Source organism: Vulpes lagopus, chromosome 6, assembly GCF_018345385.1.
Source record: "Vulpes lagopus strain Blue_001 chromosome 6, ASM1834538v1, whole genome shotgun sequence".
NCBI classification, from domain to species: Eukaryota; Metazoa; Chordata; class Mammalia; order Carnivora; family Canidae; genus Vulpes; species Vulpes lagopus.
The window spans coordinates 38390970-38415038 of record NC_054829.1 but is presented as its reverse complement, the minus strand read 5'-3'; the positions used below and the strand labels follow the sequence as shown (position 1 = coordinate 38415038).

The 24069-nt window shown below is 37.1% G+C and overlaps 1 protein-coding gene across 13 annotated transcripts in view; it reads left to right on the top strand.

Moving 5' to 3' along the window:
- LRRC9 (leucine rich repeat containing 9) overlaps positions 1-24069 on the top strand; it is a 125749-nt gene that overhangs the window by 40776 nt on the left and 60904 nt on the right. For all 13 annotated transcript variants that reach the window (XM_041760099.1, XM_041760109.1, XM_041760102.1 and 10 more), the window contains 5 exons: positions 7753-7882; positions 9769-9891; positions 10801-10916; positions 13960-14172; positions 19402-19521. In XM_041760099.1, coding sequence (XP_041616033.1) covers positions 7753-7882; positions 9769-9891; positions 10801-10916; positions 13960-14172; positions 19402-19521 — 702 coding nt within the window. The remainder of the gene's footprint in view (positions 1-7752; positions 7883-9768; positions 9892-10800; positions 10917-13959; positions 14173-19401; positions 19522-24069) is intronic.

The window sequence follows — 24069 nt, the reverse complement described above, 5'->3', positions numbered from 1 at the left end:
ATCCTTTCATGTGTCTTGCGGCCATCTGTATGTCTTCTTTGGAGAAATGTCTATTCATATCTTCTCCGCATTTTTGAGATTATTTTTTTTATTGAAGTTCGATTTGCCAACATATAGTATAAAACCCAGTGCTCATCCCATCAAGTGCCCTTCTCAGTGCCTGTCACCCAGTTTCCCTCATCCCCTTACCCGCTTCCCCTTCCACTACCCTTTGTTCATTTCCCAGAGTTAGGAGTCTCATGTTTTGTCGCCTGCCCATTTTTGAATTGAGTTTTTGGTTTTTAGGTGTTGAATTTTATAAGTTCTTTTTATATTTTGGATACTAACACTTTATCAGATAAATCATTTGCAAATATCTTATCTCATTTAGTAGGTTGCCTTTTTTATTCTGTTGATTGTTTCCTTTGCTGTACAGAAACACTTTATTTTGGTGTAGTCCTGACAGTTCATTTTTGCTTTTATTTCCCTTGCCTCAGGAGACATAGCTAGAAAAATGTTGCCATAGCTGATATCAGAAAGATTACTGCCTGTACTCTCTCCAGGGTCCTTCCTTCTTATTCATGAGGGCTGAGAATATTCTGTATGTAGCTGCATAATGCCATCCACATACATTGTATCTAATGGATATTTAGTGGTATTTATTGGAAATCTAAGAAGGTTGTATTTACTAGGATGTGGAACTTACAGTAACAGGAGCCACATTTTTGTATTTATTTTTTCTTATTTTTTTAATAAATTTATTTTTATTGGTGTTCAATTTACCAACATACAGAATAAAACCCAGTGCTCATCCTGTCAAGTGCCCCCCTCAGTGCCCGTCACCCATTCACCCCCACCCCCTGCCCTCCTCCTCTTCCACCACCCCTAGTTCGTTTCCCAGAGTTAGGGGTCTTTATGTTCTGTCTCCCTTCGTGATATATCCAACACATTTCTTCTCCCTTCCCTTATATTCCCTTTCACTATTATTTATATTCCCCAAATGAATGAGAACATATAATGTTTGTCCTTCTCCGATTGACTTACTTCACTCAGCATAATACCCTCCAGTTCCATCCACGTTGAAGCAAATGGTGGGTATTTGTCGTTTCTAATGGCTGAGTAATATTCCATTGTATACATAAACCATATCTTCTTTATCCATTCATCTTTCAATGGACACCGAGGCTCCTTCCACAGTTTGGCTATTGTGGACATTGCTGCTGTAAACATCGGGGTGCAGGTGTCCCAGCGTTTCATTGCATCTGTATCTTTGGGGTAAATCCCCAAAAGTGCAATTGCTGGGTCGTAGGGCAGGTCTATTTTTAACTCTTTGAGGAACCTCCACACAGTTTTCCAGAGTGGCTCCACCAGTTCACATTCCCACCAACAGTGCAGGAGGGTTCCCTTTTCTCCACATCCTCTCCAACATTTGTGGTTTCCTGCCTTGTTAATTTTCCCCATTCTAACTGGTGTGAAGTGGTATCTCATGGTGGTTTTGATTTGTATTTCCCTGATGGCAAGTGATGCAGAGCATTTTCTCACGTGCACGTTGGCCATGTCTATGTCTTCCTCTGTGAGATTTCTCTTCATGTCTTTTGCCCATTTCATGATTGGATTGTTTGTTTCTTTGGTGTTGAGTTTAATAAGTTCTTTATAGATCTTGGAAACTAGCCCTTTATCTGATATGTCATTTGCAAATATCTTCTCCCATTCTGTAGGTTGTCTTTTAGTTTTGTTGACTGTATCCTTTGCTGTGCAGAAGCTTCTTATCTTGATGAAGTCCCAATAGTTCATTTTTGCTTTTGTTTCTTTTGCCTTCGTGATGTATCTTGCAAGAGGTTACTGTGACTGAGTTAAAAAAGGGTGTTGCCTGTGTTCTCCTCTAGGATTTGGATGGAATCTTGTCTCACATTTAGATCTTTCATCCATTTTGAGTTTATGTTTTTGTATGGTGCAAGAGAGTAGTCTAGTTTCATTCTTCTGCATGTGGATGTCCAATTTTCCCAGCACCATTTATTGAAGAGACTGTCTTTCTTCCAATGGATAGTCTTTCCTCCTTTATCGAATATTAGTTGACCATAAAGTTCAGGGTCCACTTCTGGGTTCTCTATTCTGTTCCATTGATCTATGTGTCTGTTTTTGTGCCAGTACCACACTGTCTTGATGACCACAGCTTTGTAGTACAACCTGAAATCTGGCATTGTGATACCCCCAGATATGGTTTTCTTTTTTAAAATTCCCCCAGCTATTCGGGGTCTTTTCTGATTCCACACAAATCTTAAAATAATTTGTTCTAACTCTCTGAAGAAAGTCCATGGTATTTTGATAGGGATTACATTAAACGTGCCCTGGGTAACATTGACATTTTCACAATATTAATTCTGCCAATCCATGAGCATGGAATATTTTTCCATGGAATATCTCTTTGTGTCTTCCTCAATTTCTTTCAGAAGTGTTCTATAGTTTTTAGGGTATAGATCCTTTACCTCTTTGGTTAGGTTTATTCCTAGGGATCTTGTGCTTTTGGGTGCAATTGTAAATGGGATTGACTCCTTAATTTCTCTTTCTTCAGTCTCATTGTTAGTGTATAGAAATGCCACTGATTTCTGGGCATTGATTTTGTATCCTGCCACGCTACCAAATTGCTGTATGAGTTCTAGCAATCTTGGGGTGGAGGCTTTTGGGTTTTCTATGTAGAGTATCATGTCATCGGCGAAGAGGGAGAGTTTGACTTCTTCTTTGCCAATTTGAATGCCTTTAATGTCTTTTTGTTGTCTGATTGCTGAGGCAAGGACTTCCAGAACTATGTTGAACAGCAATGGTGAGAGTGGACATCCCTGTCTTGTTCCTGATCTTAGGGGAAAGGCTCCCAGTGCTTCCCCATTGAGAATGATATTTACTGTGGGCTTTTCGTAAATGGCTTTTAAGATGTCGAGGAAAGTTCCCTCTATCCCAACACTCTGAAGGGTTTTGATCAGGAATGGATGCTGTATTTTGTCAAATGCTTTCTCTGCATCTAATGAGAGTATCATATGGTTCTTGGTTTTTCTCTTGCTGATATGATGAATCACATTGATGGTTTTACGGGTGTTGAACCAGCCTTGTGTCCCGGGGATAAATCCTACTTGGTCATGGTGAATAATTTTCTTAATGTGTTGTTGGATCCTATTGGCTAGTATCTTGTTGAGAATTTTTGCATCCATGTTCATCAGGGATATTGGTCTGTAATTCTCCTTTTTGGTGGGGTCTTTGTCTGGTTTTGGAATTAAGGTGATGCTGGCCTCATAGGATGAGTTTGGAAGTACTCCATCTCTTTCTATCTTTCCAAACAGCTTTAGTAGAATAGGTATGGTTTCTTCTTTAAACGTTTGATAGAATTCCCCTGGGAAGCCATCTGGTCCTGGACTTTTGTGTCTTGGGAGGTTTTTGATGACTGTTTCAATTTCCTCCCTGGTTATTGGCCTGTTCAGGTCTTCTATTTCTTCCTGTTCCAGTTTTGGTAGTTTGTGGCTTTCCAGGAATGCGTCCATTTCTTCTAGATTGCCTAATCTATTGGCGTATAGCTGTTCATAATATGTTTTTAAAATCGTTTGTATTTCCTTGGTGTTGGTAGTGATCTCTCCTTTCTCATTCATGATTTTATTAATTTGAGTCTTCTCTCTCTTCTTTTTAATAAGGCTGGCTAATGGTTTATCTATCTTATTAATTCTTTCAAAGAACCAACTCCTGGTTCTGTTGATCTGTTCCACAGTTCTTCTGGTCTCAATTTCGTTGAGTTCTGCTCGAATCTTTATTAACTCTCTTCTTCTGCTGGGTGTAGGATCTATTTGCTGTTTTTTCTTTAGCTCCTTTATGTCTAAGATTAGCTTTTGTATTTGAGTTCTTTCCAGTTTTTGAATGGATGCTTGTATTGCGATGTATTTCCCCCTTAGGACTGCTTTTGCTGCATCCCAAAGATTTTGAATGGTTGTATCTTCATTCTCATTAGTTTCCATGAATCTTTTTAATTCTTCCTTAATTTCCTGGTTGACATTTTCATCTTTTAGCAGGATGGTCCTTAACCTCCACGTGTTTGTGGTCCTTCCAAACTTCTTGTTGTGATTAAGTTCTAATTTCAAGGCATTATGGTCTGAGAATATGCAGGGGATGATCCCAATCTTTTGGTATCAGTTCAGACCCGATTTGTGACCCAGTATGTGGTCTATTCTGGAGAAAGTTCCATGTGCACTTGAGAAGAATGTGTATTCAGTTGAGTTTGGATGTAAAGTTCTGTAGATATCTGTGAAATCCACCTGGTCCAGTGTATAATTTAAAGGTCTTGTTTCTTTGGATATGTTGTGCTTAAAAGACCTATCTAGTATAGAAAGAGCTAGATTGAAGTCACCAAGTATAAGTGTATTATTATTATCTAAGTATTTCTTCACTTTGGTTATTAATTGATTGATATATTTGGCAGCTCCCACATTCGGGGCATATATATTGAGGATTGTTAAGTCCTCTTGTTGGATAGATCCTTTAAGTATGATATAGTGTCCCTCTTCATCTCTCACTATAGTCTTTGGGGTAAATTTTAGTTTATCTGATATAAGGATGGCTACCCCTGCTTTCTTTTGAGGACCATTTGAATGGTAAATGGTTCTCCAACCTTTTATTTTCAGGCTGTAGGTGTCCTTCTGTCTAAAATGAGTCTCTTGTAGACAGCAAATAGATGGGTCCTGCTTTTTTATCCAGTCTGAAACCCTGCGCCTTTTGATGGGGTCATTAAGCCCGTTCACATTCAGAGTTACTATTGAAAGGTATGAGTTTAGTGTCATCATGATATCTATTCAGTCCTTGTTTTTGTGGATTGTTCCACTGGACTTCTTCTTAAAGGGGAATTTTAAGAGTCCCCCTTAAAATTTCTTGCAGAGCTGGTTTGGAGGTCACATATTCTTTCAGTTCCTGCCTGTCTTGGAAGCTCTTTATCTCTCCTTCCATTTTGAATGAGAGCCTTGCTGGATAAAGTATTCTTGGTTGCATGTTTTTCTCATTTAGGACCCTGAATATATCCTGCCAGCCCTTTCTGGCCTGCCAGGTCTCTGTGGAGAGGTCTGCTGTTACCCTAATACTCCTCCCCATAAAAGTCAGGGATTTCTTGTCTCTTGCTGCTTTAAGGATCTTCTCTTTATCTTTGGAATTTGCAAGCTCACTATTAAATGTTGAGGTGTTGAACGGTTTTTATTGATTTTAGGGGGGGGATCTCTCTATTTCCTGGATCTGAATGCCTGTTTCCCTTCCCAGATTAGGAAAGTTTTTAGCTAGGATTTGTTCAAATACATATTCTGGCCCTCTGGCCCTTTCGGCGCCCTCGGGAACCCCAATTAAACGTAGGTTTTTCTTCCTCACGCTGTCGTTTATTTCCCTTAATCTATCTTCATGGTCTTTTAATTCTTTGTCTCTTTTTTCCTCAGTTTCCCTCTTTGCCATCAACTTGTCTTCTATGTCACTCACTCGTTCTTCCACCTCGTTAACCCTCGTCGTTAGGACTTCTAGTTTGGATTGCATCTCATTCAATTGATTTTTAATTTCTGCCTGATTGGATCTAAATTCTGCAGTCATGAAGTCTCTTGAGTCCTTTATGCTTTTTTCTAGAGCCACCAGTAGCTGTATAATAGTGCTTCTGAATTGGCTTTCTGACATTGAATTGTAATCCAGATTTTGTAACTGTAGGAGAGAGGACTGTTTCTGATTCTTTTTTTTGAGGTGAGGTTTTCCTTCTAGTCATTTTGCTCAGTGCAGAGTGGCCAAAAACAAGTTGTATTGGGAAAAGGAGAAAAAGAGAGGAGAGAAAGAAGGAAAGAAAAGAGAAAAAGAGAAAAAAAGGAAGAAAAAGAGAAAGAAAAAGAAATAAAGGGAAAAAAGGGGTGGGGGAAGCAAACAAATCAAAAAGCAAAAAAAAAAAAAAAAAAAAAAAAAACCACGGGGGAGTATCTTCTGACTCTGTATACTTTAAGTCCCTTGACTTCCCCTGGAACTGGTCCATCTAGCTGGTCTTCGGGGGGAGGGGCCTGTTGTGCTGCTTTTCAGGTGTTAGCACTTGGGGGAGCTGCTCTGCCCCGTCTGGTGCAGGGCTCAGTGGGGGTTGTTTACCCCGTGAGGCCCCAGGAGGAACAACCGCAGTGGCAGCGGCCAGCTCTGGAGCCCTGGAGTCAGCTCCCGAAGTAACTACTGAGCCCTCAGTCTGCAGGGCCTGGCAGCTCCAGGGGCGGGCCGCTGATCTGCTCATCTCGGGGCAGGAGCGTCCTTGCTGTCCTGGGCCCTCCTGGCCTCTGCCTGTCCCGGGGGGAGGCCGGATCCTGGGCTGTGTCCTGGCGCCCTGTGCTCCCGGGCCTGCGCTGTTGGATTCCCGCTTCCGCCCCGCAGGCCCCTCGGCAGAGCCACCGCCCGAGCCACTCCGAGCTGCTCCCGGGTCCAGCCGTGGCGCGCTGCAGCCCTTTAGGGAGCTCCGGGCACTCTCCCCGGAGCACAGGTGTCTGTTAGTGTCCCAGGGAGCCTGAGGGCAGCCCCGCCCTCCTGAGGTCCTGCTCTAACTCCCTGCAGGTGCCTTTCCGCCCGGGAAGATTGGTACAGCTCCTGCTTCTCCGGGACGGGGCTCTCCTGCCCTGGGGGCACTCGCCCCGGCCTTAGCCCGGCTCCTCGCGGGGCCCCTCCCCCTTGGATGCCTTTTGTTTCTTTATTTCTTTTTTCCCGTCTTCCTACCTTGATAGAAGCGCGATCTCTTCTCACTGTAGCGTTCCAGCTGTTCTCTCTTTAAACCTCAGGCCGAATTCGTAGATTTTCAGGATGATTTGAAGTTTATCTAGGTAATTTGGTGGGGACACGTGATTTGGAGACCCTACTCTTCTGCCATCTTGCCCCTCCTCCTCTATTTTTTTAAAAATCCTCTTTGGATAACAGGTTTCAATGAGAAAAGATATATAAGCAATTCAATATTTATAGAAAACATATATTTTTAGATAATTTGGCTACTAATATTAAACTAGTAATAATTTCAAAACTCTGAGATAGTGACAAGGAGATGCAGACCTGAGTTCAAATCATGAGTTTGCTAATTTTTACTTCTGTTCTTGGATAGATTGTTTAATCTCTCTTACTTCTAGGTTTCCTACTACTAAAAATAGAGATTTTATTTGCTTTTCAGAGCTGCTTTCACAGCAAGCAATGTGAATTTTACTGTAGTACTGTATTTCTGATAAAACATTTCAAGAAATAAATTTAGTCACAGCATAAACTAAGATTTCTATGCATTAGCACAATGAGATATATCTGGAAAGCAGTGTAGATTATTAAGCCAAAACCGCTATTGTACCAAATCTTTATTTATATATCTCTTATCTATATGTATACATCACATCTAAATTAGAACCTTCACTCATAAAATATCACACAGGCTTTTCTTTTTGTAATTTGAACGATTACTAGTGGAGGATCGTTGAAAAGATTAAAAACTACAGCTCCTTCACCACACAGTGTTGTCAATCTTGACTCTGGCTGCTTTTACAGGAACAAATATTATTCTGTATCATTTTTCATAAACTTTTTTGCATGTAAATTTAAAATATAAATGGCCTTACACAACAAAATTGCATGTGAAGGTCATCTGCTTCCTTTCAGCGAATCTAACCTGACTTCCCTTCGCCCAGACTCATAAACATAAACCAGTAAACCATCTGTATTGAAGCTGAAGTACTGTCAATTTTATAAGAATACTCAGACTTTGTTTTTTAATCATAGGTGCCTCTCAGAAAAGAAGCTGTTATTCTTGCTAACAGCCTCAGTATGTGTGAATGTCCCAGAATTGAATTTTTACAGCAAAAGTATAAGGATGAGAAGAACTCCCTTGAGCATGAGCTCTTCAGGCATGGTAATACAAATATACAGTATTTATGAACTTTTTAGCTCTAAGTATTCATTAATTATTTTCATAATATTTTTAATATTTGGTTTTTATCAATCAGGAAGATTTTCTATAAACTATTTTATTTATTACTTACCAGTGTAGTAATATATGACTCTCTGATCTATTGCTTTAAGCAAGTTGTGAACAAATATTTACAATTATAGTGTCAATTTAATAGGATGGGACTTGTTTGTTACTCATATTTAATCCAATTTATATGGAACAAGCGCTTTTCACAGTCTCCTTTGTTCACTGGAGACACAAGAGACAAGGGCCCTCCTACTACATCGCCATTTTAACTCCTTTCTCTGTCTCCTTTTTTCATTAACTTGTGTCCTAAAAATAAACTCAGTATATATGCATGTCACACACACACACACACACACACACACACAGACAGACACACACACACAGAGGCACACACCACACCCCTAATTCACAGGAAAGAGAAAAGAGAACCTGGCCTAATTATGCAGTCATCATCATACCCAAGCACTTGAGAAGGCAGGCCTTATTTGTCTTTAATCATTGTAATAGAAGATAAGAAAACCTGGTTGTAAATCTAAAACTGGCTAAAGACAAACAAGTGTAGAGTCTACTTTATAAATTGCATCATAGAAGATAAACTTTTTGTACTTTAATTTATTCACAGCGACCAGTACTCTTTATTTTTCTTGAATATACAGATAAATAAAAGCATATGAGCCAATTTGCAGGACGTCTGGGAGAAGTCCCCCGGTAACCACATATTGGGGAAAAAAACAGTTCATCAGGTCCTCTTGCCTCATCCTCCCACTGTTCATTCTTCAGTTCTACCAATATTATGGAATGCTTACTGCATGCACGTTAGGCACTCAGTAGGTAGTAGGGATACAGTCTATGCAAACTAGACACAGGCGCCTTTATGGTATTGACAAACATTTAATAATCACACATATAATAAGGGGAATTAAACAGGTCAGGGAGTAAGGGACACCTATTCTTTGGTCTCCACTCTTCAACCTACAAAGACTAGGCAGTCAGAAATTTGGTTAAGTCAACAAGAGTAATATTCTAGGTCCCAGATAATAGCTCTGCTATGATTATTAATGTTGAACTACATGTGTTTTGCAGTCTTTCATTCAGTTAATCGGAAAATTAAGGGATTATTGAATCTAGAAAGAACTCCTTATTTGAAAAAAACCATTTGCTACTTTTTTCTCATTCTCCTCTATTCCCATCTTAAGAAACATTTCATGATGTCTTTTCTAGTTCCTTCTGAAATATATTTCCCAAAATAATTAGGTTCTCTTAATTTGTATTTTATAACTTGTACATGGTAAAAAAAAAAAAAAGCCATCTAAATGTTTTCTGTCTAGTGATTACAAGTTACTTTATAGGATTCACTGAATCCTAGAGATCCTTAGGATTGAGTGAATCCAAAGATTCCTTAGGAATCTAAAAGGAAAAGAAATGTTTATCCATTCAGTAGACATGTATTGAGTGCCTCCTAGGACCTAAGCTATGTGGTAGGTGCCTGATAGAGAGATGAATTTTTACCCAGTAAATAACAACAACAAAAAGTTCCTTACTTTAGATTACTTAGTAAAAAACATTGCCGGCTTATTATTTTCTTTCCTCCTTTTTCTATAAAGCTTTGCTTGATATAACCACAAGAATCCTCTTTCATAATTATTTCATTTGGTCAACAAATATTTAGTGAGCTTCTGTTTTACTATACAATGGCAAAATAGGTAGCCAGGATTTCTTCCCTTATAGAACATCTGGTCAAGTCTGGGAGCAATAAGTAAAGTGATATGGGAAAGTTACCAAAATGAATTCTTGTTAAAAATTTTTTTATTCATATTTAGGCATCCTCCTCATTACAAAGGTCTTCCTTGGCCAGAGTGTTCAAGCTCGTGAACAGGACTCCATCAATCAAGCTAACTATCCAATGGTTAATTCAGTGTTTGTTCCTCGAAAATATATACTAAGTATGTGTGCCATAAAGATAAATGTGCTTTAATTTTTCTGAGTATAAAATGTTTGTATTTAATACAGATGTGTAGAGTTTAACCTCTACCTAACAAAATCTGTAAACTTTTCTAAAAAATCCTTTGCTAGCTACTAATAAGCTTCTATTTTTCTGTTCCCTACTGCAGTAACATTTGTATATATGCAGGTTTTTATTTTGCAAACTTTTATTTTATATTCACAGACCCATACATACTGTTAAACATATTTCATATATATTGTGCATATATACTATATATTATATGTCTCCCATATATTATATTTTATGTATATTATATAGTATATGTTTTATGTATTTCATGTAGTCTGTATATTTCATGTATATGTATTTCAAAAGATAAAAACCCCACCCACTTTTTAAAAAGATTTCATTTATTTATTTGAGAGAGAAAGCAATAAAGAGCATGAGCAGGGTGAGGGGCAGATGGAGAGGCAGACTCCCCACTGAGCAGGGAGCCCAATATGGGGCCCAATCTTGGGAATCCAGGATCATGACCTGAGCTGAAGGCAGACGTTTAACCAACTGAGCCACACAGGCACCCAGAACCTACCCACATTTAACAATAAAGATTTTCAAATAATACATTTGTCAAAAATATATGGCCCACACATTGAATTGAAAAATGGAAAAGTATGAAAAGGAAAAGGACATGAATAAAATTAAACCCTACTAGTCTACAAAGTGAAAGGGTGATTAGTATTTCTAGAATTAAAAAACTGTCTAGGAAGGGTGGGAAAATATAAGAAATAAAACACTCTTGATAACCGTAGTTGGAAAATACTGTTATTAATCTATGTAATAATAAAAAAGTACATTATGTTTCATTTTGAAGAGTGTTTTTCTTATTTTGTTTTTGATTTTACTCTAGATTCCATCATGGGACAAAGAAACTGTGATTGCAGCATTCGACAGTGCAAGTGGTTTGTCTTTGATCATGACCTTGTTTTGCCAGAATACATCGTTGAATTTGAGTATATTACAGTGGTATGGATATATTTTTAAAACTGGAATTCCTTAAATAGGAACAGAACAGTAATTTGAAGTCTAATAATGTAATGTCAAGTTGATACTTATATATATAGTTATACATAAATAAATATATAATGGTTATTTGGTGGAGGGTTTAATTTTCAAAACAAATCATTATGACACCTAAATATTTATATATGCACAAATATATTACCTGAGTAATATATAGCTATAGTCTCACTGAAAAAAGATTAAAACTATATTGAAGAGTATACAGTAAATGTGAAAATCTGATATCACTTCAACCCCAGCACCACTCCCTTTCATGAAGAAATCCACTGCTAATAGCTTTGTGGGTTGCTTTCAATCCTGTTTCTGTGTATTTACGTATATAACAACAAATACCATTTTACATAGTAGAATCAAGATCTAAATATTTTGTGATGTTTTTTGCCTTTAACAATATATTTTGGACATATTTCCACTTTAATGCATATAGGTGTATACTTTATTCTTTTGGTGACTGCATACTACTTAGTCATACTCTGATTCATTTAACTATTCCTCTGTTGATGAAATATACAGGTTGTTCCAGTTTTCTCTCTTTAAAACAGTGCTTCAGTGAACATTATTATCACTGCATTTCTATACAAATAATGGAAGTTTCTCTGCAGAATAGATTTGTAGAAAGATTGGATAGTCAAAGTATATACACTTACTAAATTTTGGTAGATCCCCACAAAGGCTTGGCCATTTTACAAATTTCCAACAGTATGTGACAGTGTTTATTTCTTTGCATCCTTACCCAAATAAGATATTATTAATCTTTTACATTTCCACTCTGCTGGGCAAGAAAAGGATACTTTACTCTTTCAAATGCTTATGGGTTATTTAGTTTTATAAATCACCTATATCACCTGACCATTTTCTCTTGGACTCTATCTTCTTCATATGATTGGAAAAACCATTATATGTATTCTGGATGTTAAACCTTTATCTTATATATACATTGCAAGTATTTTCTGTCACTTGTCTTTTAAATTTATTTGTAGCAAAAAACCTTACCTGTCATTTTAATTTGTAATTTACTTGTCATTTTCAAGAGGTCAGATCTGTCCATCTTTTCTGTTATGGATTCTGAGAGTTATGTCTCATTTCAGAAGGCTTATGTAAATATTCTCCTTTATTTTCTTCCAATACTAATATAGGTTAGTTCTACAGCTTTCAACTTTTTTAACTTCCATTGGAAATTCTTTTATATCTTGCAAGAGAGGGGGATCAAATAATATTTTAAAAATATTTTATTTATTTATTCATGACAGACACAGAGACAGAGGCAGAGGGAGAAGCAGGCTCCATGCAGGGAGCCTAATGCGGCACTCAATCCCAGATCATCTTGAGCCAGAGGCAGATGCTCAACCGCTGAGCCACCCAGGCGTCCCACCAAATAATTTTTTCCTTAAAAATGGATAGCTACTTGACCAAGCATCATTTTTTTGCTCTATTTTGAAATACAATCTTTATTGTTAAAATTATTTTCATAAATAAGAGATTTATTTATAGATCCTTCTATCTGTTCCTTTGGTCCTCTTATCTAATCTTCGACCCCTACCATATTGTTTTGATTATCACAACCTCGATGATACGCTTTGATATGTTATAGAGCAAATTCCCTTCTTCTGCCCCCACTCATTTTTTAAAAAGTTTTCTCAGCTATTCTTGAACACTTTCTCTTACAAATAAAATTGAGAATCAGCTTGTTAAGTTCTAAAAATCTTTTTTAGGACTTTGTTGAGGTTTTGTTGAATTTAAAACTTAATTTGGGGTGAACTGTTTTGCAACGTCAAAGCCTCTCATTCAGGAACATGAGATGTGATTCCATTCACTCAAGTCATCTCTTACAGTTGTCATACAAGTGTTAAGTATACTTCTGGGCATTTATATTTTATAATGTTATTATGAGTAAGACTGTTTCAATCAAATATGCTTCCAGCAAAAAGACACAGCAGCCTAGACAAATAGTAAGCAAAATGATTCAAATAACAAGAAGTTGAGAGGTGAGCAGACCCAGCTGTTATGACTCTGCTGTGATTGATGTCAGCAGAGACTTTAGCTCCATCATCCATCTCCTTGCCACTTCATTAGCTCTTCCCATCTGAAGATTGAGGTCTCACTTCACTTCTGGGAAGTTTTCTTCTCTTAATTGCTTGATTATTTTTTCTCTTGCATCCTGCGTTCAGCCCTCTGGAAGCTTGATTAAACATTGGACATTCTGAGTTGATCTTCCATGACTTTAAAATTTTTTTCTCTCATACTTTACACACCTCCATTTTTAAATTCTCTGTTCTGGAAGATTTCCTTAATAATAGCCTCACCTTGCTGATTTGATCTGCTGCCATATCCATTTTGGTTTCTCTGAGCATTTATTGATTATCTTTCTTTCGTGAATTGTTTTCATTTTGACTCTAAAGTGTTTATTCTTTCCTATAGCAGTCTATTCTAAATGCTTTATTCTCCCGGATTTTAAAAAATTCTCTTATGGACCTTTTAGTTTTTTGTAGAGCCATTTCTGTTTATGTTGTTTGTGCTCATTCATCTACAGTTCTTACCATAATTATTTAATTACCTATTAATTACCTCGAACATCCTACTGCTATTTTACCTATTCACTGTGAACACCAAGTTTCTCTGGGTCTGTTGTTCAAAGTGATTATCTCCTATATATGTTTTGACTACAAGTTACATTTCTCCTCCTATTCAATTCAGTCCCTTCTCATTTATATCTCACAATTTCTAGTCTTTTGTTGGTGCCCTCTCATTTCTGAAAAACTAAAAATTAACTTTTGCCAGTTTTAAGGAATTTTCAGTGGGAGAGGATGAATCCATTTATTCTTAGTCCACAATTTTAATCTACTCTCATGGATTTCCTAATGTGATTCTAATCATCATAGGTATTACTATATAATTGAAAAAAAGATAATTTATCTTTGCTACATAGCCTATTTCTTGTTCAAAATGATAGCAACCAAATTTTCAATATTTTTAATAAATTTTTTAGGTCAAGGCTCACTCTTTATTTTCCTCATTCAACAATGTTATTCTAGAAGAAAGCAAAAAAAACTCAGAAGGATCAGTATTGTCCCAGGATTTGAAATTTGATGATGAAGTTATAAAAATGGATCCCAGGATCAAGGCCAGACCAAAACTTACTAGTTTGGATGATAAAACAATTCTTTCTCTTGCCAAGACTAGCATTTACAGCCATATTGTGGTGAGTATTATAAGGAATAAAATTTGGGGATGGAAACCTTCAATTCGGAATCATAACCTATCATATGAAGTCTAAAGATATTAAAACACCTATCTGGGGGATCCCTGGGTGGCTCAGCAGTTTGGCGCCTGCCTTTGGCCCAGGGCACGATCCTGGAGTCCTGGGATCGAGTCCCGCGTCAGGCTCCCGGCATGGAGCCTGCTTCTCCCTCTGCCTGTGTCTCTGCCTCTCTCTCTCTCTATGTCTATCATGAATAAATAAATAAATAAATCTTTAAAAATTAAAAAAATTTTAAAAATTAAAATAAAAAAAATAAAACACCTATCTGGTGATGCCAGCCCTCAGTATTGTCAAAAGTTAAAAATGAAAAAAAAAGTTAAAAATGCCTTGGGCTTTCCTTTTATGTGGATCTAGATCAGTATTGTCTGATAGTAATAGAATATGAACCATACGTGTAGTTTTAAATTTTCTATTAGCCGTGTTAAAATTTTTTAATTAAAAGGTAAGATTAATTTTAATCCAATATATCTAAAATATTATCATTTCAGTATACCATCAGTATGAAGAGTCATTAATCGGATAGTTTCAACTAAGTCTTTGATGTTTGGAATATATTTGTCATTTAAAGCACTTTCAGACTGATCACATTTTAAGTTCCCTATAGCCACATGTCACTAGTGATTACCATTACAGGACAGCGTAGACTTAGAGGACAGCCTTCTAGTTTACAAGGTATTTTATTCCTGAATAGCAAATAAGCTCTCTTTAAATGATTAAGACAGATAAGATTCAAATCAGTTTCCAGGATTAATCAACATAGACTATCAGAGCTTTATCTTTACAAAATTAATCAACAGAATTTGAGTTACTGTTGAAGCAACTTACTTTATACTGAGGCAATTCTATTGAGATGTTAAGCCTACCTCCATACCTTGACTTTCAGATCTATCTATTTCAAATCTGCTACCATTCTGTCTGAACTACCATTATCCCTGACCTAGATTACTGGCCTGGCCTTCTAACAGGACTCTCTGCAATCTACCATCATACCATTGCACAGCTCCAGAAAATGCAATTCACATTATATTCTATTAATGCATTCTTTGGGTGCCATTCATTATCTGATTGAATATAACTCAATATGGGAGTTAGGGAGTGCCTCCTAGAACTGTGCAACAGAGGCCCTGTCCTGCTTTCACTTTGAGCCCCCAACTCATTCTCCGTGTTGAAGCTAAAACAATATTTTCAAAAAACAAATCTGATCATGACATCTCTGTCATCCCTCACCACTCCTACTTGAAATCCTCAAATGATTTTCCATTGTTTTAAAAATAAAACCAAAAATAAAAAAAAATAAAATAAAATCAAAGTCCTTAATATGGCCCATGCGATTTTGCATGCCCTGATCCCTGGCCTACATTTCCAGTCTCTTTTCATATTACTCTCTCTTTAGCTCTCTGTTTTCAGCCTCCTTTCTGTTTCTTATGTGCATTTTGTCTGCAGCCAACACAGAGCCACTGCATTTGCTAGTCCTCTGCATAGAATATTCTCCCCTGATCCCCTTTTCTTGGTAAACTCCCACACACATTTTAGGTCTATACTGAAGCATTAGATTTTTCTCCTACCTCTGAGTCAAGGCCAGATTCCTTTGTTATATGCTCTGTATCCTTACTAGACTGTAAATTCCACAGGAGCGGAGGCTATGGCTGCTCTCCAATATGTATATCCTCAGTACCAAGGCAACAACGTAAGGTGGTGCAGCATGCATTGCACAAGAGGGCCATATGCAATGGGTACCCTTGAAGTCATAGAGTATCTTTACTACAATTTTCTGATAATTCTTCATAAAATTTTTGTACTAACAAAATCAGCATATCCGGACAATTTTCTAAAAGCTAAAAATAAAGGTGTCTCAAGGAAAAGATGAAATCCATTTTCTAATTTACTAATAAACACTGTGTAGACTAGCATCAGCTCTGCCATTCTCTGGCACAATACCTGGCACACCTCAGCTACTCATTAAAAAAAAAAGTATCTTTTCAATGTTTGTAGCAAGTGTTTATTACAGAGAAAGTGGGTTTGATTGAACCTGCAGAAGTAGCAAGCAAATTGATATTTGATTGATATGCTGATAAAAATATTTGAGAAGACAAGTTATTCTCTCTCTTTTTTTTTAAGGATTTTATTTATTCATGAGAGACAGAGAGAGAGAGAGAGAGAAAGGCAGAGACACAGGCAGAGGGAGAAGCAGGCTCCATGCAAGGAGCCCGACATAGGATTCGATCCCAGGTCTCCAGGATCAGGCCCTGGACTGAAGGCGGCGCTAAACCACTGAAGGCAGCTAAACCAGGCTGCCCAACAAGTTATTCTCACATGATGCTATTTAATGTGTGTACTGAGCTACAGATAAAAAAATATTCAGAAATGATTTTGATCTTGAAAGTCAACCACATTGTTCCAACGTGACATTTCTAGATCGCTTGTTTATGATGACAGTTTTTTCAAGCGACTGTGTGAAACAAAAAGAATGCAAAAATATTTTTTAAAATAACGTGTGGATAGTTTTGAGTTTGCTTCTGAAAATATTTAAAAAACATCTCTTTTCAAGTTGTTTATGGGATTGCTTTTGTCCAACTATATCAGCATTATCTACCAAATCTTAAAGCCTAAAAGATTACGTTTTGACCTTAGTTATTATTAGAGAGGAAGGAAAGTTTCATAATGTGATGACAATATCACCATCTGTATCATAATTATACAGTATAGTGATTGCAGGAACAATTTTTGAGCTGACAGTATCGGGAAATTATTGTCTCTGCACTATAATGTCAGGATTTCATATGTTAGTAATTTATTTTTGATAATAAACCTTTAGTAATGAAAGGTTTAATAAATGAATTTTCATTGGATTGAGCTTCTACAACAAATATTTCTATAGATTTAAAGGGATTAAATAAAAGTTAAACAAAAAATAAAATAGATCCTTTTTATTATCTTTGGTAAAATAATCTTACCAACTTATCTTTTATAAGATAAAAAAAAACAGTGAGTATAAAGCTTCAGAATACTCTGGCTTGCTCACAACTTCCGCCTGACTGCCTTCATTTAATCAACACTCATAAGAGTGAAAGAACTTTTCATCTTAAATTTGCCTATATGGCTGAAAAGCCAGAAAAACCTTCTAGAGCTTTTAGTAAGAATGCTTGATATTACAATAAGAATGTTTAGACATCACATCCTTTATTCTCCTTCCTTTGTGCCAGTACTGTAAGAGAAATTCAGGGTACATACCTCTTATTTTCTTTTCAGCTTTCTCCACTAGATGGAGTTTTTTGAGGACATCCATAAAAATAAATAAAATATCTAGAAATAAAGGTGAGAGGTGGGGAGGGATGGGTAAAATATGTGAAGGAGATTAAGAGTATACTTATTCTGATGAGCATTGAGCAATTCTATTGACCATAGAATTGTTGAATCATTACATTATACCCCTGAAACTAATATAATACTGTATGTTAATTTTACTTGAATAAGAAAAATAGAGTTGTTGGTTGCATGTCTGGCTTTTGCAATGATAAATCCATCTAGCATTTACGGAGCATTGGCTATGTTTTAGGCAATGAGGTAAGTATTGGGAGTTCAAAATGAATTAGTTATTTTCCCTGTCTCAAGGACATCATTTTAGTGAAGGAGACAGATATGTAAACAAACATAGAAAGCCTGAGGTTGCTGGGAGAGCTCCACAGAAGGAGAAAAGTTTTGTGCAGATTTTCAAAGGATACGAGAAATTTAGTTGTTTACATCTTCTAGGCAGAGGAATTACTCTATCTAGAAGCCCATGGTTTGAAAGATCCTAGAGTTATCAGGGAACCATAGGATGACTGCTGGTAGGAGGGTAAAGGTGTAGGTTGGAATACAAGGAAGATAAATGAAGCTCTGGCTAGAAGAGTAGGAGGTTATACCACAACAGGATGGATTTTTGAAAGCAAATTATAAACTTTACATTTTCTTTAAGGAACAGGTTCTGTGTTTTTAAAGACCTCAGCTTTGGCAATTTGTGGTTAGATTTGTCAGACCGATGTATAGATATCCATTGGAAACTACAGCAGTGGTCCAAAGGACAAATAGTAGTCTAAACTAGGCACTTGTAGTGGTAATGGTTTGAGAAGCATTTCTAGAATCAAATGTATATGGAGAAGAGGTAAAGGGAGTAGTCAACAATATCTGTTGGACAGTGAAACTTAATCAGGACCAAAAAAATAGACTGCCAGACATATATATATAGGGAAAATGATGAATTCATTTTGGACATGTTAAGCAAAAGGTATCTGTAGAATCTATCATAGATGTTACCTATATGTGACCTGTAGAATAAACTACTCTGCGTAAATTGATCTTACAATTTCTTAACAATTTATTTAACCAAGTTTTGACAACTATATGACATTTAGATGTTTCTCCCTGCCAGGAATGTATGTTATGTCCACAGTATAATAAGGTATAAGATGGTTGTGGTGAGTGAAGAGAGTTGGGAGGTAGACACTTGATTTTCTTATAATACCCATTTGTTGTGAATATTGCAGTCAATTATATTAATATATTTTCTTGTGCCACTACTTATGCTGTAGACTATGCATAAATGTAACCTTCACTTGATATCATTCACAATGGTTTTGTCTAAAGACAGAAAAATATGTCATCATCAGGATATCCCCAAATGTAAAACTGTAATAACACTTACTCATATTGAGCCCAGGATCAAATGGACAGGGAAAGTCTAGGCCAATCTCTGATTATGGAAAACACTTTCCTGCCTCCTCCTTTGAGCATCTGTCCTCCTGCTTTCACATCCTCACCCTTTGCTCCTTAGTCCAGTGCCCTCCTACAGTTTCCTGCAGTCAAGGTACAGCCTTGCCATCTTCTCTCTTGAGAGGTATCCTAATCAATACCCCAAATCCTCAGGGCCTACATTGTTCGCTGGCTAGCCTGAGAAATAGACATGCCCCAGTAAATACTTTAACAATGTATTTACCTGTTTTCTAAAAGAATTTTTAGACCAAGTGGAAAAGCAAATCAATCCAGAACAGGGTCCAATAATGCTATTATAAACTCTACCTTCTAAAACCATACATTAGATTTATTTCTTATTGGCTCTCTCTTAATGTTATTTAAATAACTATGATGTAGAACATAATCTTATTTTTTTATTTACATTTCATTTTATTTCAGAGTCTGAATCTCCATGGAAACAGCTTGAGTAAACTTAAAGATCTCTCCAAGTTAACAGGACTTCGAAAACTTAATATCAGCTTTAATGAATTTACTTGTTTAGATGATGTATACCACTTGGTAAGAACTGTCCTTTTGAAATTATTTAAGTAAAATAAAATTATCAATTTAATAGATAAAGGCCCCAAGCCACTGACCTAACTTTTCAGAATATATTGTCATTCTCAGCTCTTATTCATTCCCTACCTCCTTTCAACCATATCAAAGCCCTTACATTGCTGTTTCTCCCACTGTGGTGGGATCTGTTGCTTTGCTTACTGACCTTAATTTTTAGTACTAAATCCTCATCCTTGTTTCTTTTAGTAAGCTGAAGTCCTGTTTAACAAATCCCTGATAGTCTGGGTTTGATATGTAGGTGAAGAAAAAAAGTACTTTAATAGAGGTCCCAAGATCATGTAAATCATTGGCATTTTTTATTTAACTTTTTTTCTGATGATTTTCCAGTGGTTCCAGAGGTTAATGACAGTCATGATTTTGCTTAGGCACAAAATTTAAAAAGCAAACTCTTGGGGTGCCTGGGTAGCTCAGTTAGTTAAGCATCCAGCTCTTGATTTCGGCTCAGGTCGTGATTTTGGGGTCCTGAGATTGAGCTCCAAATTGGGCTCAATAGAGAGTTTGCTCGAGATTCTCTCTCTCTCCCCCTCTCTCTTGAAAATAAATAAATATTTTTTGAAAAGAGTAAACTCTTGGGGCAGCCCCAGTGGTGCAGCGGTTTAGCGCTGCCTGCAGCCCAGGGTGTGATCCTGGAGACCCGGGATTGAGTCCCACATCGGGCTCCCTGTGTGGAGCCTGCTTCTCCCTCTGCCTGTGTCTCTGCCTCTTTGTGTGTGTCTCTCTATGAATAAATAAATAAAATCTTAAAAAAAAAAAAAAGTAAACTCTTAAGTCACACAAGGCACTTGGATAGTGAGTGAATTTAGCCAGCTGCTCAGCATATAATTTGCAGCACAGTTTCATTGTCCTCTTAGATGGAAAGATTTTCTTTTATTTTTAAAATTTTTTTTAAATTTATCTATTCATGAGAGACACAGAGAGGCAGAGACACAGGCAGAGGGAGAAGTAGGCTCTGTGCAGGGAGCCTGACATGGGACTCGATCCTGGGTCTCCAGGATCACGCCCTGGGCTGAAGGCAGCACTAAACCACTGAGCCACCCGGGCTGCCCAAAAGATTTTCTTTTAACTTCGTAGTTACACAGCCTATTTATTGGATTAATACGACTGTGGCCATTTTACAGACAAGAGAACTGGACAGATTTTTATGCCCAAGTGGTATTTTCAAACTTTAAGATTAGCAAAGGTAGCTAGATATAAACTTCTCAAACATCAGGTATCTGATGTATAAATAAATGTCTCAAACAATGACTGTGGGGATGTTAGGGGTGATCAGAGAGAGGAGGTACTCTATGTGTATTTTTTCACCTTTTTATTGTAAAATAAAACACAGATACTAAAAACTACATAGCATGTGGTTCAGTAAATTATTATAAGGTGAATTTGCTTGTTTCTAGCACCCAGGTCAAGAAATAGAAATTTGTAACCTACATCATAAGCCCCTTCTATATGTTCCCCTTCCCTTCAAGAAATCATTATCTTGACTTTATGGTAATCCTCTCCCTGCATTTCCCCCCGTATTTCCATCACCCAAAAGCATATCCCCAGTTTGGTTTTGCTATCCTAAAAATTGTGTAAATCTCTTTTAATTTATAGATTTCCTTATATATTTCCTTTCTATTCCCTCTGTCCCTTTTCACTCCCCATAGTTTATCTGTAGAAATACTTCAACCTTCCAATCCCCAAAGTGTCCCACGGTCTGGACTCTGCTGATTTGCTTATAATAAAACCCTACATGCCCTCCACCCACCATATTTTCTGTAAACTAGCAACTAGATCCAAGATTGGGACTCGGGTTCTGTTCCTCTGGCAAGACTGTGTAGGAAGCAGAAGATCCTTGTTGACTTACTTTTCTGATGCCAGTAGCTATTATTAATGCCTATATCCATTAATTCATCAATGATTACAAAATGGCAATATTCTTATTCCATCATTTCTTTTTCATATATTAGTTGGAATATTTTTGGGTAGACATTTCCCCTTATCTGTTAGTTGGTTACCAGTGGTACCAGTCATACAGAAAATGCAGAATAATGGCACCTGGTTGGCTCAGTCGGTAAAGTGTGCAACTCTTGATCTTGGGTTGTGAGTTTGAACCCCATGCTGGGTGCAGGAATTACCTAAAGAAAAAGGAAAAAAGTGCAGAATAGATGCTTATTTGCTTTTATTTACCAATTTTGAAGATAATGAATTGGTTCTTTGTGATTTCCCAAAGATGAGCAATTCCTTTTTTAATATCACTAGGAATGGAGAGACTTAAATAGATTTGATGAGAGTCCATCCATTGCAATTATTATCGTGATTGAAGCTCAGATTGTCTCATACTTAGCCAATGGGAGCATCTTAAAGTTAGTTTCTTTTGCCATGATCCTAGTGGTCTCTGATAGCTTCTTTACCGCCTGGCATAAAAGATATTCCACATACATTTTCTGTATTTTCTTTGTAGACATGGGATCAGCTATTTCTTCAAGGAGCCCTAGTTTCTTTCTTTCTTTCTTTCTTTCTTTCTTTCTTTCTTTCTTTCTTTCTTTCTTTCTTTCTTTCTTTCTTTCTTTCTTTTAGATTTTATTTAATAAATTAGGAGAAAGAGAGAACAAGCACTAGTGAGGGGAGGCGCAGAGATGGGGAGAAAAGGAGAATCTCCAGTAGACTCTCCACTAAGTACAGAGCCCGACTGGAGCTTAATCCCATGACCCTGAAGCCATAACCTGAGCTGAAACCATGACCTGAGCTGAAACCAAGAGTCGGATGCTTAACCAACTGAGCCACCCAGGTACCCCCTTTCTTTTCTTTTTTTAAACTGGAAGTTTTTAGCTATTTTTCTGTTTCCTTACTTTGGTTTTCTTCAGGGATTCACATTATCCATATGCTGAATCTTTAGCTATCTTCACTGTCTATCACTTTCTCTTGAGTCCTTTTTATCTCTTAAAGTTTCAAATTGATTTGATTTTATAGTTTTTCTTTTTTTTTTTTACCTTCTATGTCAAAGCATTATCTATTGTGTTTAATTGCTTTTGTGTTTGACTATTTAGTCTTTGTTTCTGAAATGCTTTTATTTTATTTCAAATTCTTTTCCGGGTTCTTTTACCTCACTGCTGAGTTTTTCTAATCCATATTTGTTATTTTATGTTTTGTATCATTAACATCTTTTTGCTTGTCTTAAAATAGTTAATAGTCATAAATTTCGAGCATATCTTTCTGGTGTACTTTTATTGCCCACACCAATGTCTCTCTCTTTTTCTACACCCCCATCTTCCTCCCTCTCCTTCCCACTCCTGTGCTAGCTTCCCTAGCTTTGTCTGCGATTTTATCTCAATACTTTTCTGTTGCTCATTTTTTAGTGAAGTTAGTTTTTTTTTTTAACTTTTGAAATGAAGTGAGGTTTGGGAATGCTTTCCTACCTTCACAGATCTCCCTCTCTTGTTTATATGGGCTTAAAAAAAAAAAACCTGTAGTGAGATTTCCTGAGTCTATTCCCTTCTCCTCCTCCTCCTTCTTCTCCCCCCCCTCCTCCTCCTTCTTTTCTATTCTATTCCCTTCTACTTTCTCTCTCTATATATATCTCTCTCTCTCTTTCTCTCTCTCTCTCTCCTCTCTTTTGCTCTTTTTTCTTTTTTTGCCTGTTTAATTTTTGACTTAACCTCAACAGTTGCTTCTTTGAGAAGGATTCTGTTCTAGGAGGGAGCCTTTGTAGGGCAGTGTTAGGGTTTGTAAGTGCTATACCACTCCAGCTGCTTCAGACCTTTCTCCTGTGGGTCCCAGGTGTTCATTTGGCAAAACTCCTCCCAGCTGTATCATATTGGTTCCCATACTTTCCAGGAAACATTGGCTGGCTATATGGGGGCTCTTTTCTTCTTAGGATCAGATACTGCCCTGATACTTCCTTCTTCCTCTCACATGGACATGGATACTATGTAGATCTTATTGTTGGTGGTTTATCCTTACAACTTCTTTGGGGGCTTATGAGGCTACCTTGTCACGTAACTTTGTTAGAAATGTCCATAGAATTTGGGTTTTATCTATTTATTCTGTTTTCATGTGCGTTTCAGAGAGATTGAAAACGTGCTGCCAGTACTGAGCTTTGTATGTATGTTTAATATGAATTATGGAGATGCCTGGGTGGCTCAGTCAGGTAAGCGTCTGCCTTCGGCTCAGGTCATGATCCCAGGGTCCTGGGATAGAACCCTGCATCAGGCTCCCTGCTCAGTGGCGAGTCTGCTTCTCCTTCTTCCTCTCCATTTCCCCAACTTGTGCTCTCTGGCTTTCTCTATTTCTCTGTCAAATAAATAAATAAAATAATTTTAAAAAATATATGAATTATGTTTATCCTGGCATTATAAAAGGTTATGATCTAATTTCATCACTTGCCTGTCATTCCTATTGTCTTCTAAGGTTTTTTTTTATGCTTTTTATTTATTCATGAGAGAAACAGAGAGAGAGAGAGAGAGAGAGAGAGAGAGGGAGAAGCAGGCTCCATGCAGAGAGCCCGGCATGGGA